This window comes from Psittacula echo (genome assembly GCF_963264785.1).
Source record: "Psittacula echo genome assembly, chromosome: 4".
In the NCBI taxonomy this organism is placed as follows: domain Eukaryota; kingdom Metazoa; phylum Chordata; class Aves; order Psittaciformes; family Psittacidae; genus Psittacula; species Psittacula echo.
Window position 1 is genome coordinate 59,751,976 of NC_137738.1, and position 16,022 is coordinate 59,767,997.

Below are 16,022 nucleotides of genomic sequence, written 5' to 3' on the forward strand. Positions count from 1 at the left end.
GGAGTGGAGGGGGGGAAGTAGACTGCGTGGTTCTAATTTACAGCCGGGGCTTAAACCACGACACCCTTCATAAACCATTTACACATTCTCATCCATGTCACCTCTTCCTGCTTTAATAGGAATAAGCAGTACAATCAGTGTAATCTCCACTGTTTCTCCCACTGCTGACAAATGTAAGTCATTCCTTGCCCATTCAAGGTCTCCACAAGGAATCTTAGGATACAGTTTCGAGTTACACCATATCTGATGAAATGCCAGGTTCCAAGTGCTTTCACTGTATCTAGCAAGCATACGGCCTTAGGGAAATCAAAAGAGTAACCTGAAACAGGAGAAAGCTATTAAATTTTATGTCTGGGTGATGCTTCCATCCTATCAGTGACTGTCACAGTTGGCAACTGCATGATTGTGGGATTTAATGCAAAGAAGGATGCATGACAAGCACTTTGGAAAGAAGAAGTGGAAACTTCAGTCAGCAGCCAACATGACACTGAATAAGCTGTAACAGCAAATCTCCCTCTGAAATTCTCTGTGACCTGATCAAGTCTGCCACTGACATAGCAGTCAGTCCAGCAGAGAGCTACAAGAATGATCAGAAGGTTGGAATACATGATGCATTGGGAAAGACTGAGAGAACTGGATTTGTTCAGCCTTCACAGAAAGCTTTGGCAGGATCTTACTGCTCTCTAAAATGATCTAATGAGAAGGTGTAGGTAAGACAGAGCCAAACTCTTCTGGGGGGTGAACACTGGATAGGCAAGATGCAACAAATACAAGCTGAAACGTGAAAAATTCCAACTTACTATAAGGAATTTCCTTTTATAAACCATGAGGGTGATCAAGCAAAACATGTCTGCAGAGGCTGTAAAATCTACATGTTTGGAAGTATTCAAACCTCATCATGCTCTTGCTGAAGCTGCTTGGAGCAGGAGGCTGGACTAGACGATCTCCAGAAGTCCTTTCTAAGCCACATTAGTCTGTGAGTTTCTTTAGTGCATCAGGCATTTGCAAGTAATTACACCAAAATTATTCCCATAGCATTTTTCCTTTAAAAAAAAACAAAATAAAACAAAAAAAACCCAAAACACCAAAACAAAAAATTACAAACCAAAAAGGACTAGAATTTGAATATCAAAACTCAAAAAACTGCAATTTGCACCTATTTATTTTTTAAGAACATAGCCACACTGAGGGAGAATACTCCATTTTTCATCACCTGCAAAAAGTGACTGAAGAAACAGCTTTGAGGCACTGTTAGTCAGCTGAGATACTTCAGATGGCACATATAAAGCCCTGCATTTCATAGCTGATCAACACTATCTTGCCTCCTGAAGTGATCAGGACTGCTGGATTTGCCCCTGACTGAATTCTGAACACAGGAAACCATGGGTAAATCTGTCCCTTTCGGTGGATATTGCTAGCCACCACTAGCCAGATGTAAAATCTGTGGTTCCTGAACTAACAGGATCAGCCTGGCAGGCCTTACAGAATTCTAGCTATTAGACAGAATCCAAAAGCATTGTACTGTCTCTATACACAGCATGTTGTCTCTCAGCACTTGCGCCTTACAGCTCAGAGAGAAGCACATCAGATAGCTAGGCATGCCAGTCACAAAAAGCCAAATCTCAGCTATCTGAGAAGTAGCATGAGTTATGAGCCAAGAACAACTAAATTTAGGGATCATATTTTCCCACTGCCCTCTTCCCATACAGCATTAATTTAGCTGAAAATAAAACAACAGAGTTTTCCAGCAATGCTGAGAAAGCTTATTAAGGCAGCCATTAAAATTCCTGTAGGCATAGGGAAAAAAAGTAACATTCTGGAAACCAAGAGTAATCTCAACTTTTTTTTATTTACTGATACTAATATTCCTACATGCTTTAACATTCTTCCTCCATTTTCCAGGCTGTTTAATGGGGAATTAACACAGAAGAACAAATCTACTTCTAATAGAATCAAAGTTAGAAGTCATATTCTTTTTTATATTGGGACCATTCACACAGGCAAAGATGCATTCCCTTCAGTGCTACTTTTGAAAGCTTTCAAGAGTCTACACTAACTTCCATATATAAACTGTCTTTCTATTACCACTGCATGTAACATCTGAACTTAGAACTAACTGTTGCATGTAAAACCATGTACCTAACTCTATCCAAAACCACCTCCAGTGGAAAAAAACCAACCTAACATACTAAGAGAGAAGAAAAACTACATAAAGACATTTGACTGGCAGCTAAAGGATGATAAACACAGCAGTACTGTCTCAGGCTATTTACACCACCAGATTCTGACTCGTGCTCATCACATGGCTAAAGCAGCAATTTAGACTCAAACCTCCAGTCCACTTTGTCCTTGGCAAAACGTACATCCCTACCGTTTCTGCAACAGAAGATTAAGGAATACTAAAAATCCTTAACAGCTTACCGCCAGAGGTCAGACCTGAAGACCCTGGAAGTTGCTCCACAGTCCCTTTAGACGAGACCAGAAATGTCTCAGAATAAACAGATGGGTGCAGGTGGCAACCACTTTAGCCATACTGTTAAAGTTCTTAATTCAAACCTTTTAATTCTGGACAACTCTACCTGTCCAGTTTTAACTCATCAAAGCACAAATGAGCACTATTAGCCTGTCTGAGTGACAAAAGCCACACAAAACAAGCAGGCAGTAACAGCAGGAGCCATGCGGGGCCTAAACTCCGACGCCTCACCCGCCGCAGCACCCATGCTGCCCCGGCCTGCCCCGCCGACCGGGCCTTCCGCTTACAGCTCCGCGGAGCTCGTAGGGTTGGCTTGGGCACGCCAGCCGCACGTAGGTCAGAAACCGTCTCTTCGCTCAAGCGCAATGACACGGTGAAGTAAACTTTTGTGAGTTGTTGGTAGGTTTTCATGTGTGACCCGCGGCGCGGCAGCTTCCACCGCAGGGAGCACTTCCCGCCCCCCGGGAGCGGCGGGGTGTCAGATGCTACTTACAGCCCTGGTCTCGTACAGCACCAGCTTCTGCACTGAGCTGATCATGAGGGCCGCCGCCGGCATGGCGGCCGCGCAGGGCTCCAGCCTCGCCCCAGCAACAAGGCACAGCGGAAGCAGGAGAGGCAAGCGGTGCCCGCCAGCAACTGGGAGCGCAGCGGAGCTCCTGCTGAAGGGGCGTGGGGAGGTACGGGACACACGGGGGCTAAGGACTAACACTAGCCGCCCACAGACCAGACACGGGTGTAAGCCGGAAGTAGCGGGACGCCACTGCGCAGGCGCGCCCACCGGCGGGCGGCAGAGAGCGGCTGCGCCGCCGCTCCCTCGGCGTGGTGGAGCCGGCGCGGCGTAGCGCGGCCGTCACCAGGGCAGGGGGGCGGTGCCGGTGCCGGCACCGTCAGCCGCTGCTTTGGCCCCTCAGGGTCAGCACCAAGAACAGCTCCGCAGCTCCCGGGCGGGCGGGGCTCTCCGCTTTCAACCCCCCCGAGGGGGCGGGGCGAAGGGGAGGGGGGCGGTGCTCTTCCGTTGCCCGGGTAACGGGGAATACACAGCCGGTGGCGGCGGGTGCGCGCGGCGGCCGTTGCGCCCACACTTTGTTCCCTCCCCACGCATTCCGCTTAAGTAAGTGACACCACCCCCGTCCCCCCCATTCCCACCCCGTCCCTGAGGGGCGCCGGCCGGCGGGATCGGATCGTCGGTACCGGTCAGCGGAGTGCTGGAGGGGCGGGAGGGAGGAACAAAGCCTCACTAGGCTTTTAGTTGGGGTAGGGAGGGTTAGTTTATTTCTTTGGTTTGATTAGGGTGGTGTTTGTCATTAGGAAATTGCCCCTTAGTCGTAAAGGTTTGGGAAGGAGGGAAGCTGCTGGAAACGCTAAAGTTCAGCCAGTGAGTTTTTGTGAGAGAAATGGAGTCTTGGTTTGTATGTGGTGGGTTTCTTAATACTAACATACTGCCCCTGTTATTCAGAAGGTCTTATTCTGAAAGTATCTGAGTGTTTCAGTTTAAAGTTTCAAAACAAACATTTTCAAATTTTCAACCTGAAGTAGAGTATTTTAATTTTAAAATTACTCAGGTGGCAGGGGGTTGAGACTTAAGAGGTTCTCTAAAGAAAGCAAGATTTTGGTTTGCCTTCTTCAAAAAAGCTTCATCAGGCACCTCGTGTTTTTGGACTCATTTGTTGGAAAGGCCCACCCAAATTTTGCTCCAGCTTACCTTGATTAGAAACTGCTTTCTGTTTTACTCTATTGCGTAGCACTGGATTTGCAGTCCCAGTCCTGGAAGAGCTGGGATTTATGTGAGGATGACAGAACAGATCATGAATCATGAATTAATTCTACAAAGCCTTATTCATGTACATAGCTGTGGACTCAGCGAGTAGTTCCATTGACAGTGATGAGGCTCTTCTTATAACAGCTTTTGTTACAAAGCGATTCACCTTTTACCACATTATTATTCAGTTCCTTTTTAAAGTGTGTGTCACTTTACACATATGTATTTTACAGCAAGCTTTTTTTTCTTTTTTTTTTTTCCCCTCCAGTCCTGGCTAATATATATGGCTTCATCAGAGGAAAAACAAGCTCAGCCCTTTGCAGACATCTTCAGTGAAGATGAAGCTGAAAAATCCTTTCTGTTGTCCAAGCCCACTTGTTTAATTATCCTTGGAAAGCCAGTAAGATGTCTGATAGAAGTTTGTTCTTCAGATATTCTGCTAACAATTATACTTTTCCTTTCAAAACATTAGTCTAGTAACATGGCCAAAATGATCGAAGACCTACTTTTTTCTCTTTTGCACTTTGCAAAGCCTGCAGAGATTGGTAAAGATTCTGATCTCATTTAATGAGGACAAATTGTGGCCTTAGTGTCCAATCAGTTACAACTGAAATTGTTATAACTGTACTTAAAAGTCACATGTTGCTCAAAAAGTTTCTTCTCTTTTCACATTGACAACTGGATTGTTTTTATCTTATTTCAGTGTTGTAACTTCTAAAAAACTTGAGAGATTAAAGACATAAATAGGCATAAAAGAACCATCAGGTTAATATACTGACTTTCAGACATGTAATGAGATATTAAATATTTTAACTTTATTATAAAAACACTGATATAATTTTATGTCATATATTTGGGAATAACTGAAATACACCGAGCTGTTCCAATGAGGAGATTTGTACTATATTTTAACTATAATTCAAGATGTCTCTCTTCTCAAATAATTTGTGGCCTCCTTTACTTAGGAACATTTGATGTTTTGTAATCCTAGACTTTTTTTTTTTTCCAAATGTAGAAATGTGCTTTTACGTTAGTACCTCAGTTTGCTGAAGGAGGTTCTTTTGCGGTGCAAGGTTGCCTAATGTCTATACTCAGTCTGGTATGCACTTAAATGTATCACTGGTGCCCTGAAAGCTGCTTTCCTCTTGAATGTTGCAGTTGCCTGTGAAAGATGCCTTCAGAGCACCCCACTACCAGTGTGAAAGCAAGGTCCTCCAGCAGTCTGCCCTCTGCATTTGCGTGTGATTCTGTTAGCTACCACAACAGAGTCTGAAATCACAGTATGGAAATTTGCTTTGCTATGCCTAGCAGGTAGAAAGGTAGACAGTGTGCACCTAGAACTCGCAATCAGCCCAAACTTTGATGACAGTTGACCCACCAAGTCAAGCCTCAGTCCCTCTCTGCTCCATACCATGCACTAATGTAGAGCCATGCTGTGGTGCAGTATGCAAGCACATAGTCATATGATGGTGGCAAGTTATATCATGGGAAATGGCCATAGTGCTAAGATGCAGCTATGTTTCCTTTCTTTAAGGACTTTCAGCGGGCTGGAAGGCTTCCAACCCTAGTGTTTGCACAGTTCTACATCCTTTCTTGCTCCTTGGCTCTAGTTGCTAGATAATGCTTGACTGCAAATCTTTATATCTGACCAAACTGAGAAAGGAGGCAGGGTGGTGTTCTGCAAGTGGATGAGATGCAAACATCAAAGTGAGACTATGTAAGCTGATAGCCAAAGTGTGCCTTAGGTTCATGATGAAACAGTGCATTCAGCTCAGTAGAAAACTACAGCAGACTGGCTTGCCTCATTTTAAACACTTAATTTCTAACTTTACATGAAGAAGGTAACTTTACATTTGTATAGACCAAACCAGCATAAAATACTCATTAAAAGACAATGCAAAAACCATACAATAAATATATATTCTCATCTGAAACCAGTGCCCTCAGTAGGTGCTTGATGTTAATAAAAATTTTAACAAAGGGTTGAAATTGCACAGGCCTGGCCAGGAGAGCAAGGAATTAAATTCTGCTTTTATGACAATATCTATATGGTGGCTGTTGTGTAGATCATCTATCTTATTTAAGATACATCTTTTAAATTAAACCACATTGCTGTTAAAGCAAAACCAAATGTATATATTCTCTTCACACCTGTAAGATGAAAGGTATGAGTAGGCTGGAGTGTTTACTGATATGCTCTTAACTGAGAATGTGATTTATTTGTGAGATTTTTGCTATTTTTTAATAATAGAATTTATCTAGGGCAAACAGACTGTCAAAAAAAGGTGGGTTTGTATGTCCTTGAGAAAAGGGCATAATCCTAAGGGTGGAAAATGGTGAGTCTTGCAAAATCCCATTTATGTAGCTGTACCATGCAGGTAGACCTTAGAGGCCTCATTACTCTTGGTTCTGTTGGTTCCTCAGGATTCATGTAAACGATAAAATAAACATTTTGTCAGTATCTAAACCAGGTTTGTGGACTAACAAGAGCAGGTTTTTTATATTCAGTGGTTTAGTCAAAGAATATTATCCCTGTGTATCTTACTCAGAAATGGCTGAACAGGTTTGCATCATAATTTGCTTTGAGACTGAAGGTAATAAAATTCAGTCCTAACGAACTTCTCATAGGAATTTATGAGCAAATCGTAGCTGAATTCTAGATAGAGATACTCAGAAACAAAGTCTATGTAATTACTTTGAAGATAATTAACTGCAAAGGGCAGTAACAGTATATTAGCAATGCTGGGCAGTTAAAATAAAGGATGGTATTAAAAAGAATGTTTGTATTTGCCCATGTGTCTATGCATAACTCAGAGGTCCTAATCCTGTGGTAGCTTTTAATTGCTTTTAGCATATGAAAATATATTCCTTATTGTGTAATATTTTTAGTGTGGTGTATTTTTTTTTTTTCTTGTACCTGTTTTCCTTTTAAATGTGTATTTTTCATTTTAAGGGTTCTGGAAAGAAAACATTGGCCAGAAAATTGGCACAAATATGGAAATGCATTTTCATAGAAGGTAAACATAACACTATATTTGGAACATTGCATTTTCTTCATAATATCTTTTGGTTTAGAATGTCCTCACTGTTGCCTGTAATTCAAAATGGCAGGTTTCTGAATGATGTAAGGACTACTGGTAGGGACCAAGTAACCATTTTTCCAGAAATGCTATTGCTGAAAAATGGCCTTTAGTTGTTGAGAGGCTTAGAAAAGAGCTTATTTTTTCTTTTTCTGTTTTTAATTTTTTCAGATGGGGATATACATAACACATAATTAAATTCTATTCCCAGTCCTGTTAGATGATTCATGTGACCCTTCTTGTTGACATGGAGGCAACTCATTCAACTCCAGAGAGCACAGAGATTTTTTCAATACAGACCATGAAAAATAAGAAGGATCTTTCCTTTCTGCTTGTACAGTAACTAATACAAAGGGGAATGTACTCCAGGAACCAGAAATGTAGTTTTTTTATCAGCATGAGTACTAATGGAAGGAATAGGAGCTGTCACTTTCAAATTTCTAAAACAAAATTATCTGATGGCTTGTTTCAGAAGATGCAGTTAATTTCTTCCACCATGCATTTACCAGAAGATATAATTTCATTTTCTAAGCTATCTAGCTCCATTTTAGACAATCTCTCCCATCAAAGATTTTTGAAGATCTGTAGAGTAAAACCTGTTGCTTATAACGTTATCTTATTTCCTGTCATTATATCACTAGAGAGTTATTTTTCATATATCTTGAGGCATCTCTGGAAGAAAGTAGTTTCCTACAAAAAATAATTCTCTGGCAGTTTTCTTTTGCACTAATTTTGTCAGCAGTAAATAAATCTGTTTGGTTTTTTTTAAAGCCCTGTATCTGTGACATTATAAATTACAAATCTTGATTTATTCACTTAAGTTTTATGAAAAAAGAAAAATTTTCCACCAGATTTGTCTTAAAAGTTCGAAGACTAATATAATCTTTTTAAGTGGAAAGACTGAAAGCACATCATAACCTTAACTATGAAGCAGTTTCTTGAGTGCCTCTTTGGGAACACCAAATTATAAATCTGATTTTATGGTGTATATGTGTACAGGTGTCTGTTTTATGAAATAACTGTTTATATATCAATTTTCATTGCTTTTTTTTTTTCTTTTAAGTGTGTCCCCTGGCATGTTTCATTATTCTAATAAAATCCCTCTAATGAATAGTGTAATGCTTTGTATTCCTGTGAGTATGTAGGGTTATTTATCAAATGGTGTGTCTTTATTTTATTTTGAAGGTTTTGAATTATAATATGGTAAAATTCTGTTTTAATAAAGTTCTATTTTGACTTATGTAAATATAAAATTTTTAATTCATAGGATTGTCCAAAAAAATATTAATGCTTGGTCCAAAACATAGATAAGAACGAAATTCAAAGCGATCTTAGGAACGTACTTAAGCCAATCTGCACTGTTTGAATGTATTTAAACCATTACTGACAAATGTCTATCAATTTTTTTCTTTAATTTTCCACATTAAAAACCAAAACCATAGAAGTTCAACATATATAAACATGAATCTGGGAGAAGTAATTTTTAGCTGGTCATCCTCTACACATCCTGTCAGTGTTCAAGGCCAGGTTGGAGGGGGCTTTGAGCAACCTGGTCTAGTGGAAGGGGTTCCTGCCTATGGCATAAAGCTGGAACTAGATGAGCATTAAGGTCCCTTCCAACCCAAACCGTTATATGATTCTGTGACTTCCAGAGGGCATTGAGTCCAACCTTCCACTCAAAGCAGGATCAACTAGTGAAGGTTGCTCAGAACTATGTCCAGCTGAATCTGGAATATCTCTAAGGATAGAGACTCCACCACCTCTCTGGGCAACACTTTCTAATGTTTGACTACCTTCACAATGAAAAATTGCTTCCTAATTACCCCCCTGGAATTCCTTGTGTTCCTACTTGTGTGTGTTGCTTCCTGTCTTATCTGCACTTCTGTGAAGGGAGTGGTTCTGTCTTCATGCCTTCCCAGTAAGTAGTTTTAGACAGCAATAAGAGCTATCCTGTTTTCTCCAGGCTCAGCAAGGTCAGTTCTTTTGACTGCTCCTAGTATGCTCAGCACTTCTAATCATCTTGGTGCCCTCCAATGGACTCACTCCAGTGTATCAGTATCCGTTAAAAAGTAATCCAAGAGGCTAGAAAAATATTCAGTGGAATAGTTTGCAGTCTTTTTAATTTCACAAAATACTTTCTATCCATTTCTCCAATTAATAGGTAAATAATTTGTACTCATAAATAAATCAGGGTCAGGGTGAGCTTACAGTGCTGATTTTCAGTTGTTTGTATTGCTTAGTACATTCCCTGTCTCAGTTTTGGCCTATGGCAAATACTGCTCTCCTAAGCACCTATTCACAGTATGAAGGATAGTATGAGCAAGTCATCATTACTACTAGGAACAGTTTGAAAACAGCCACCAGGTTTTAGGAAGAAAGATTTTAGCTATATAGGCATGAGTCACCTGGCTTCAGGACCTTTCCATGGCCTAGTTTATCAATAAGATATATGTGGTCTTAAGGGGTTTTAAAAACTCTTTTTAAGTGTTTGCTTCTTTCAATGGTATAGAAATGTGAAAGACTTCCAGGATCATTCTGCTATGATGTCACTGTTCACAGAGACAGAGAGCAGGTCTTTGAATTTAATGTGTGTTAAATTTAGTATTTATTTAATTTTAGATAATCAGACTATATAAGGAATGTTTTTTAAGAGCTTTTTTTAATCAGATAGTTCCGTGTGTCTAAACAGTTCTTTTTCTAAAACTTGCTTTTAAAATTTGCGAAGTGTTTGAGCTCAAAACCACATTTGTATTACACAGCAGTAATGCCAATTTGCTATAAGTCAGTAGTTAAAGTAATCCTGCATGGCTGCTGTTATGCATTTATCTGTATTATCTGTAGGGTTAGACAGTAGGGAAGTCATCTACCCAGACACTACCAGAAGGTACCAAATTCTGGATGACAGAATATAATAATGGCCCTAAATATAATAGCTGTTCATTCAAAAACAGTCTGGTTGCTTGGAGCACACATGCATACTCCTGTGTGTGACTGTCTATGTATGTAGCTGCATATGCATGTCTTTATAGAATATGTGTTTTATTAATTATTTTAAATTTATTCCATCTGATGTGTTTCCTCAGCTTTGGAAGTAATCCAAACAAATATTCAAGAAAAAACAGAGTATGGGCTTAAGGTAAAGTCTTACCTTCTAGTGAGTTTTGTCACATTCTTGACAAATACATATTATGTAAGACTATGTTTTGAATTTTACCTTAGTGTCAAGAGTTGCTTTTTAAAGGTCAAAGTATTTCTGAAGAACTGGTTACAGAAATGATACTGAAAAAGATTGAGTCACCACAAGTTACTCATTTTGGTAAGTATAGTTATAACTTAAGCTTCTTAGAATGAGCTAGCTACAATTATGATACACTTTGCATCCATTACTGCTCAAATATAATTTATTTTAGACAGTAGAACTTGTGCTCCTTAAGTTGTGGAATACTTCTACACTGGGAATGTATTTAAGGATGAATTTACCAATATGGGAGATCAGAAAGCATCATACCAGTCCTATGTTGTGTTAATTTTGAGAAAATGAAATTGCCCCAAATTTTAAGTGTTACTATGACTCTCATTTAACAATAGTATCTGGTTAGAAAAGTTCTGTGGTTTAAAATACAGATTTTTTTCTCTTGAATATTTCTTGTAAGAACAACAACAAAATCCCACCAGCAAAAATATATAAAGCGTTTAAAATAATGAAGAAGGAAAACAAGATAGCAAAAAACAAGATATTGAAAATGCGAACTATTAGATCTTTTTTTTTTTTTTTCTTACAAAAGTGTTTATTCACTTTGCATTTTGTCACTGGGAATAAGTTGGATGAGCATTGTGTTGGTAGTGATAATAATTCTTCTTTTTGAGGAAAGATGATGTTAATTGAGGCTGTTAAGTCTAGCGCTGTAGATCTTTGCTAGAATCTGAATGCGCTTTCCTGAAGAGAAAACAAATGTATTTCTAAGTGGAAAGAAAGTAAAAGAAAATGTAGCTTCTTTTTCCCCGCTGCTGATTTTATTTGAAATTTCCATTATAGGAGAGAGACAGATATAGTGACAAGAAAATGTTACAAACGTAACATTCTACTGCTCTGAAAACCAGCATGCTTCCATGAGCTTTCAGTTGCAATGGCTTTTGTTCCTTTTTTAGTCCAAGACTCAACAGTTTTGCAAAAGTTGCAGCCTTATCTGGTGAAACTAGGCTTTTAAAACACTATGCAAAAGAGAAATAGAGAGTTTTTTAAAAAAGGAGATGATAAAGAAACAAAATTATGAGGGAGGAAGTAGCAGCAGAACTGCCAGTCTCTTAATCCATGTCAGGTCTTTATTAGAAGCACGAAGAGATGTATGTTATCTGAGTTCCCCTCTTTGAGTCATGCTGGTGATGAATGCCTAAAATGTGTCTACCACGGAGTACCACAAAGATTCTAGAGACTGTAAAAATGTCTACGAAATTGATAAAAGTCTGTTTTTTTGTAGCCAAGCCATTTTCTATGTTACAGATGCCCCTAAGTAGCAAGGAATAGAATAACCTACATTCTCACTATTTATCCTGCCAACTAGATCTCAGCTCCGAAACCAATTTTTGTTAAATATTTTATAGTTCTTATGTTTTTTATTTAGCAACAATGATGTTAATATAATCCTTGGAAAGCTTAAGTAGGCTTTCAGCAGGAAATAATCAGTCAATTCACTGTTAATTATTCATTAAAGGTTTTAGGAACAGTTTGCATGAGAGGCTGAGTTTTTTACTTTGAACATTTGGTTTTAACATTGTAAAATAGAAGTTTCCAAACAGTACACACAGTAAGGTATTTTCAATTATACTCTTCTGACTTAAATAATAAACACATGTTGGAGACTGATTTGTCAAAGTTATTCGGAAGTGCTAAAGCAAATTATTTTAAAAATTGTAAGTCACTAAAACCAGATTTATTTTTCTTTTTGTACTTCTGAAGGTCAGATATGAAGCTATTTCTTGAGATAATCTCTTTTCAAAAAATAAGTTAGGGACTGGAAAATAACAAGCATACTTATAACTTAGGGTATTGTAGGTGAGAAAATACAGAATTATAAGCCGTATGTAGCTGACATGCTTGCTAATTATTTTTTAAATAGAGTAAGAAAACAACCAGAAGTTCATATGTTAACCTAAATAATATTTGCAAATTAAAAATCTATGTCACAGGGAAACTGTTCAATTAGCATGACTTATATCAGGACCAAAGTTGTTTATAGATTTATTAATGATGAGCAATTAACTGATAATCAACGAACTGGTGATCTGTGAAAAGGTTCAATATTAGCCACAAAACAGACAATCCACAGCACTAGGCACTTGCCAAATATTAATAAACACCTGCAAATTTCTGAACACCCTCCTAAAACTAATTCCAAACAGTATGCTCAAACATGCAAACCCTCTGTCAAAGATGGACAATTTACAAGCACACATTCTCTTTTCTGAGAATGCGTATTGACCTATCTACACACACTTTCTGTTGGAAAGGTGGGTGCTCTATCTTTGTGTGTGCCATTATTTCCTGCAGTCTACTAATCCACACCCCAGAGAGAAAGCTCCAATGAGCTCGCATAGAAACACTTGAGGTGTGGGTCACTGTGTGCTTCCTAGAGGAATGACTATAAATTGTGCATGTATGGATAATAGCTTCTCAAAGAAAGAGTCATCTTCAGTCCTAATACCTCTTGCAAAGACTACTTCTTGCATTTAAATGTTATTACATAAAATTCTAAGCATTTTGAGCATGAACCATTTCTCTGAGGGAATATTCTTGCTATTAGACTTAAAAAATCCACCTGATTGTTGTTTAGTCTCTTATTCTGGCCTCATGAATATTGAATTCCTTGCTATACGGTAGTACTTACTTCACTGCATGGAGCCATTAGTAGTTACAGTACTCTCTCAGGAACTTGAGGCCACAAGTTCATGTGTCAGGCTGAGCACTCTAATACTAGGAAAAAGGTATTATTACTGCCAGACATTCGGTATCTGTCTGCCAAAGAGGACTCAGCATTGTGAATCCTGAGTAAATGGATGCTTGCAAAGTTAGGTGCTTCAATATGCACACTGCATGCCTGGTGGCTCCTTTTGAATGGATTTAAATTCCAGGAGCACTGTGTCTCCCAGAGGGATATTCAGGCTCACTTTATTGTGAAAAATTGCTAAAAAAAAAAAAATCACTAAAAAAACAGACTAGGGACAATGTGGGCCCTCTCCGGAAGCCATCGGGAGAGCTGGCTACCCTGGATTTGGAGAAAGCTGAGGTTCTTAAGGACTTTTTTGCTTCAGTCTTCACTAGCAAATGCTCTGACCACACCACCCAAGTCTTGAAAGACAGATGCAGGGACTGTGAGAATGAAGACCCCAGGCCCACTGTAGGAGAGGATCTGGTTCGAGACCATCTTACGAATCTGAACGCGCACAAGTCCATGGGACCTGATGAAATCCATCCGTGGGTCCTGAAGGAGCTGGCGAATGAAGTTGCTAAGCCACTGGCCATCATATTTGAAAAATCATGTGAAGTTCCCGATGACTGGAAAAAGGGAAATATAACCCCCATTTTCAAGAAGGGGAAAATGAATGACCCGGGGAATTACAGACCAGTCAGTCTCACCTCTGTGCCTGGCAAAATCTTGGGGCAGATTCCCTTGGAAGGAATGCTAAGGCACATGAAAAACAAGGAGGTGATTGGTGACAGCCAGCATGGTTTCACTAAAGGGAAATCCTGCCTGACCAATTTGGTGGCCTTCTATAATGGGGCTATGGAACTGATGGACAGGGCAGAGCAGTAGACGTCATCTACCTGGACTTGTGCAAAGCATTGGACACTGTCCCACATGACATCCTTGTTTCTAAATTGGAGAGACATCAATTTGATAGATGGACCACTCAGTGGATAAAGAACTGGCTGGATGGCTGCATGAAAAGAGTTGTGGTCAATGGCTCGATGTCTGGCTGGAGATCAGTAACGAGTGGTGTCCCTCAGGGATCGGTGTGGGGACCGGTCTTGTTCAACGTCTTTGTTGGTGACATGGACAGTGAGATTGAGTGCACCCTCAGCAAGTTTGCTGATGACACCAAGCTGTGTGGTTCGGTTGATATGCTGGAGGGAATGGATGCTATCCAGAGGGACCTCGATGAACTTGTGAGGTGGGCAGATGCCAGCCTTATGAAGTTTAACCATGCCAAGTGCAAGGTCCTACACCTGGGTCGGAGCAATCCCAGGCACAGCTACAGGTTGGGCAGAGAAGAGATTCAGAGCAGCCCTGCAGAGAAGGACTTGGGGGTGTCGGTTGATGAGAAACTTAACATGAGCTGACTTCATTGTGCGCTCGCAGCCCAGAAAGCTGTATCCTGGGCTGCATCAAAAGGAGCGTGACCAGCAGGTCGAAGGAGGTGATCCTGCCCCTCTACTCTGCTCTTGTGAGACCTCACTTGGAGTATTGTGTGCAGTTCTGGTGTCCTCAACATAAGAAGGACATGGAACTGTTGGAACAAGTCCAGAGGAGGGCCACGAGGATGATCAGGGGACTGGAGCACCTCCTGTATGGAGACAGGCTGAGAAAGCTGGGGCTGTTCAGGCTGGAGTAGAGAAGGCTGCGTGGAGACCTCATAGCAGCCTTCCAGTATCTGAAGGGGGCTATAAGGATGCTGGGGAGGGACTGTTCATTAGGGACTGTAGTGATAGGGCAAGGGGTAACGGGTTCAAACTTAAACAGGGGAAGTTCAGATTGGATATAAGGAGGAAGTTCTTTAGTTTAAGGGTGGTGAGGCACTGGAATGGGTTACCCAAGGAAGCTGTGAATGTTCCGTCCGTGATGGTGTTCAAGGCCAGGTTGAACAGAGCCTTGGGTGACCTGATTTAGTGTGAGGTGTCCCTGCCCATGGCAGGGGGGTTGGAACTAGATAATCTTAAGGTCCTTTCCAGCCGTACCTGTTCTATGATTCTATGATTCTATGATTCTGTGATTATCCATAGAAGTGAAGATCTGTAAAGGCTGTATAAAAAGCCTGGACTCCTAGTTAAAATGTCTTGTATCAGAGTGGCTTCCTCTTGCTATGATTTTTGCAAAGTCTTACAGTAGCAAAAGTGGTCACTAAAAGCTTATTAATTTTTCATGTTCCAGTGTCTGAGCTAGACGTATGAAGCAGGTGGTCTGAGTATGATCTTTAATGTCTACATCTTTCTTATATTTCTTAACTGAGTTAACAGACTTTGAGAGCCTTTTTTCAAGTTGAAAACACCCTTTTGTTTGTATTTCATCTAAAGCAGACATGGGTGCAGAATTTTCTTAATAGTGTTATGTCAGGTACTTGGTTTAGAATTGTGCCATTAAATACATGTATGGTTTAAAGGAAGTGAGTGTAACTAGTGCTATATTTGTTATAACCTTCTAATAGATATATTTAATAAAATGTATTTGGCAGGTTATGTTCTCAGTGGATTTCCTTCACTCTCAGAGGAATACATGACAGTTTCACAGCAAGTAGAGAAAATAAAGAATCTAAAATTAAAACCGGATTTCCTGATTAACATTAAGGTAATGTCGTCTTCAGTAACTTGCTAGTAATTTTTCTAATTACTATTGGACTCATATGCTGCATAAGTCAAAAGATAATGTTTTTCCCTTTGCATTTGCATATAGTATTTATTGAGCAATAATAAATTGTTCTTTTTTGTATTGGAATG

The 16,022-nt window shown here is 39.9% G+C and overlaps 2 protein-coding genes across 2 annotated transcripts in view; one reads left to right on the forward strand and one right to left on the reverse strand.

The window, feature by feature from the left end:
• The window catches only part of FIG4 (FIG4 phosphoinositide 5-phosphatase), a 70,310-nt gene extending 67,251 nt beyond the window's left edge, over positions 1-3,059 (reverse strand). The window contains exon 1 of the mRNA XM_080615126.1: positions 2,967-3,059. Coding sequence (XP_080471252.1) covers positions 2,967-3,029 — 63 coding nt within the window. The 5' untranslated portion in view covers positions 3,030-3,059. The remainder of the gene's footprint in view (positions 1-2,966) is intronic.
• A 1,042-nt stretch (positions 3,060-4,101) lies between these two features.
• Positions 4,102-16,022, forward strand: part of AK9 (adenylate kinase 9) — a gene marked incomplete at its 3' end in the record, with an annotated part of 75,213 nt that continues 63,292 nt past the window's right edge. The window contains exons 1-5 of the mRNA XM_080615899.1: positions 4,102-4,632; positions 7,186-7,249; positions 10,396-10,448; positions 10,532-10,628; positions 15,761-15,873. Coding sequence (XP_080472025.1) covers positions 4,453-4,632; positions 7,186-7,249; positions 10,396-10,448; positions 10,532-10,628; positions 15,761-15,873 — 507 coding nt within the window. The 5' untranslated portion in view covers positions 4,102-4,452. The remainder of the gene's footprint in view (positions 4,633-7,185; positions 7,250-10,395; positions 10,449-10,531; positions 10,629-15,760; positions 15,874-16,022) is intronic.